The sequence below is a fragment of the Austrofundulus limnaeus genome, unplaced genomic scaffold (assembly GCF_001266775.1).
Source record: "Austrofundulus limnaeus strain Quisiro unplaced genomic scaffold, Austrofundulus_limnaeus-1.0 Scaffold77, whole genome shotgun sequence".
Lineage (NCBI taxonomy): Eukaryota > Metazoa > Chordata > Actinopteri > Cyprinodontiformes > Rivulidae > Austrofundulus > Austrofundulus limnaeus.
This window is the reverse complement of record NW_013952479.1, coordinates 1,791,664-1,795,923: the sequence shown is the minus strand read 5'-3', so window position 1 is coordinate 1,795,923 and position 4,260 is coordinate 1,791,664. Positions and strand designations below refer to the sequence as shown.

Below are 4,260 nucleotides of genomic sequence, written 5' to 3'. Positions count from 1 at the left end.
TTTATTTTTATTTTCATTTTATTTTATTTTATTTTATTTTATTTTATTTTTGTACTTTTGACGGAGTTATTTGGGAGGAAGCAAAGTTGCGTAGGATTCTAAATTGACTTTCATTCACAAAGTCAGGACCCAGCAGACGCTGCGGAGGGTGTAGAGTGTGCGTGAGCTGAGAGGTATGCCAACCCTATCAGAGCGCCAGACTATCTAAACGGGACTTTGTCTGCCAGTCTAAAGCGAACCTTCATCCAGAGGTAAGACAAGGCTGTTGGTCTGAACCATCGCAAAGTACCCAAGAAGTCTGAAGACGACTTCGGTGAGCTATGCTGAACCCCACGGTGATCTGCGGGTGTGCTCTCTTTAATGTGAATGRAACAAGTTGGAATTAACGCAAGCTGTGTTTCCACCACATAACTTGGTTTTTTTTAATATAATTTACGCCCCTCCTTGCTAGATGGATTAATTCTTCCTTTCATTAACCTTTAAATTTCTTATAATTTTTGATAGTGTAGATTAGCTTAAGTGGTTCAGTTAGGATGATGCTAGAGTTATTATGGAATGACATTAACGCTTATTATTAAACCTCAAGGCTTTGATGATGATAGTCTCTGTCTGCCCAAATAATCTGTTTGTATTGTTACCTCTGAATAATTTAATACAGGGTATATTTTGAAATTTTTGTTCGTCTGTGCGTAATTTATTGGGTTTTGCTCTCTAAACTGGTAGAATTCCCTATTCAGTATTTGAGACTGACTTAAGATCTATAAATTATTTTCCTGAATTATCAGGTGGTGCCCCTTTTATTATGCTAATAAATTACGAGGAATTTATGATTTAGCAATTGTCCATAACATCGACAAAATATCACTACACTGTGGACCACTGAAGGAAGGGGATAAGGGGGGATAATTACCCATTAGAGGGAGATTATACTGAACTGTCAGCCAATGGACAAATGGGGGTGGGGGTGACACCACCCTCAGGATGATCTCCCACCTCCACCTCCCAGCTGTGTTTCTGAGCTGAAGCCCTCAGAACCAAAAACATTAGCGGAATTTTTTCCACTTTAAAACACCTAAAAGTTAAATTATTCATCAAATATCATTTGAAATAAAAATWTTATAAAAAGTTTTTAAAAAGCGTTCTTTACAGTAGATATACTGTATATTGTAAAATCATGTGCAATAAGTTGCCTTCAGGCCCAGGCCTCCCTTGAAAAAGAGATCTGAGATCTCAGTGGGACTTGCCTGGATAAATAACGGTAAATGGTTTAGTTTTAGTTCTTAAAACTCATTTTTATTTCAGAAATTACAAATATCTGAACCAACTCAGCACAAAAAAAATTGACACCTTTTAAAATTAAAGTCCCTGAATTTGTTTGAGACAAAATATCTGATTTGTTCAAATCTATTGAGTGAAGTAAAAAAACAACAACAACAGATCAAACATAAAAATGAAGTCATTGGATCAAAGTAAAACAGACGATGAGGATGAAAAAAACTACAAAAAAAGGATTTGCCGAAACAAACTTTGACTTTAACAATAATCACTGTTTTAAATTAAGTCTGAATCTGAATTAAATTAAAATGTTTATGAAACTAATATTTTCTGATTTTTTTTTTGTTTTTATTAATCAAATTTGAGACAAAAGTAAAAAAAAATGTTTGCAACAATAGTTATTTCAATATCAGATGCCAAAGTTTGTATTTGTTGCTTTGGTTTGTTTGATGATCAGTTTAACTGTGTAGCATTTTCCTGTATATAATTAATCATTTCTGATTAGATTTCACTTGTTCCTATGACGCTCGAAGGAAGGAAGAAAATCCCACTTTAACTTCAGACTATTTTTTTAAGGCTTTTGCATGGAACTTCCTTTGTGGCCCTAATTAGCATCTCTTACACCAACCCCCCACCAGACTTCCTGTCTTAATGTTAATAGATAAGAACTGCCTGTTCGCTCCTTTTCAAAGGGGGGTCATAATGCCTTCAGCAGACTCTTCAGTGACTGAGACAAAGGACCTACATTCTTCATTAAATGTGAAAAAAGGAGAACCAGAATGAATGTTTTTATACAACTGTCTGTTTTCATATATCTTAATCAAAGAAATGTTATTTACCTGTTTCTTTTACAGAAAGAACAAAACCCATTGAAGCTAACTGTGTGGGTTTTTTTTTGATGAAATGTTTTCCTAAAGAAGAATATGTTTCTTTTATTTCATGATTTTAAACAGTGTGTGTTTTATTCCATGATTTAATCCTTAGAAACCTTAGGACTTGAATTTTTAATTAAAAGTGACACCCTAATTTTACTGAGGTAAACAGATGTCTCTCCCTTTAATTAGATGCAAGATAATTAAACTAAAATGCTCCCTTTTTCTTTGTCCTGAAGTAAAGTTTTCCCTCCAAAACAGATTTGATTTGTTAAAAAACTTTTCCTGTATAAAGTGTAACATTTGTATTGGCCAACTAAAACCTTGACTCCGCCCATAACAGAGGTTTTAAAAGTTAGTGCAGCTCCCGAGACCGACATGAGAGAAAGAGATCTTTTCAACATCAGAAGCCAGAAACAGCTTTCCAGAAGATCAGCAGAGGCCCTCCCTGCCAGCCCCTCCCCATGGGCTGGTAGGATGGTGTCATTCTGCATCTCCCGCTGATTGACCGAACAGCTACCATTCATATCGACTCAATATCTGAGTTTGATTTTATAGAAGTTAAATAAGCTAATTGTAAATCATGTGTTGTTTTAGTTTGTTTTCTCTACAAAGTGGAAATCAAATTGGGAAGTCTTGCAGCCACCTGGGGAGGACCGGACCACGAGTCACCAGGGAGTGACCCCCTTCTCTGACCACGGGACCAGTCGAGTTTATCAGGCAGACCGCCTGACGTCCAGCTTGCATGAAGAGCCTACCTGGGAAACGACCCCAGAGATGACCTTCAATCACTGACTTCCCCTCCTGGTACCCACGGCGGAACAAAGGGGTAAAAGTGAACATTTGTCCTGGTGACACACAGGTGCTCGGACGTAATTTGATTCTTATCTTTGTATGAGATTTGGTAAACTAAATGATTTTTCTCCCTAATTTAACTAGGACGCCCTTAGTTAAATCCTCAGCTAAAAGCAAAACTCACCTCACCTCACTCCAAACCTCAAACTCACCTCTCAGTGTTTATTTTATGTTTATTTGTTGTTTGTTTATTTGTTTGTTTGTTTGTTCACTCGTGATTGCAAACTCTTTCAGTTTTTACCTGGATCAACATGTCATCACCTCTTACTCACCACAGTTGTAAGTACATTTAATCTGTAAATAAATGGCCCGTGGAGAACGTGCCAACATACTGTAAGCTAATGTAACTTTTGTGTCTTGATGAAAGTATTATTGGTTCTGATAAGGACAAGAACTCATCAAACGATTTTGGGTACATTTATTGTGAGACTGATTACAATAAAGTTACAGTTTTTCGTCTCTTTCCTGGGTTAATCCTGGACCAAATTAAGAGCGTGGTGCCTCGAGGTAATATAATTTTTGTGTTCACAAATTATCCATTTTAGAATATACCCAAAACCCCTACAACTAATTAAAAACAAACATTGATTAAATTCAAGCAGAAATTTTAGTTTAACATATTTTAACATCAGAGGTTTTGGCGTCTCCAGCAGGTCCAACACTAAAATAAGGAAACAGTTTCTCAGTGAAAGTGTCTCTGTGAGTGTAGATGTGACTCATGTCTTCAGAGTTGTAGAAGGACACCTCCCCCCTGTCATAGTCCAGCTGGACTCTGATCCTCTGGAGACTCTTCTTCACTCTGAGAGTTTTACCAACAACATCAGTGTATTTACCATCTTTCTGCCATAAACTCCAGATTCCATATTCTGGTGAATCAAATCTCTCTCCCTTCCTGTCGGCTGACTCTTTAACCAAACCAACAGCCCACACAGGATGATCTCCCACCTCCACCTCCCAGCTGTGTTTCCCTGAGCTGAAGCCCTCAGAACCAAAAACATTGGAGTATTTAGTGTTTCTCTCTGGATTGTCAGGAAGCTGCTGCTTGGTTTCTCCACGTCTCACACTGGTCAGATCATCAGACAGGCGAAGACAGCTGTTTGCAGTGTTTGGGTCCAGAATGACAGGACTGAAGTGGACCTGGTCCTTCATCTTGTCCCAGACTCTGAAGGACAGGTTGCCCAGGTGTTTGGCCACATCTATCAGGGCTCCTGAGACCAGCTGTGGATCTGACAGTGAGCTCTGGGTTCTGGCTCTGGTC

The 4,260-nt window shown here is 38.0% G+C and overlaps 2 protein-coding genes across 4 annotated transcripts in view; one reads left to right on the top strand and one right to left on the bottom strand.

Moving 5' to 3' along the window:
* Positions 1–4,260, top strand: part of susd2 (sushi domain containing 2) — a 66,747-nt gene that overhangs the window by 7,205 nt on the left and 55,282 nt on the right. The window lies entirely within an intron of this gene.
* Positions 3,535–4,260, bottom strand: part of LOC106519468 (nuclear factor 7, brain) — a gene marked incomplete in the record, with an annotated part of 1,829 nt that continues 1,103 nt past the window's right edge. The window contains 1 exon segment of the mRNA XM_014011168.1: positions 3,535–4,260. Coding sequence (XP_013866622.1) covers positions 3,615–4,260 — 646 coding nt within the window.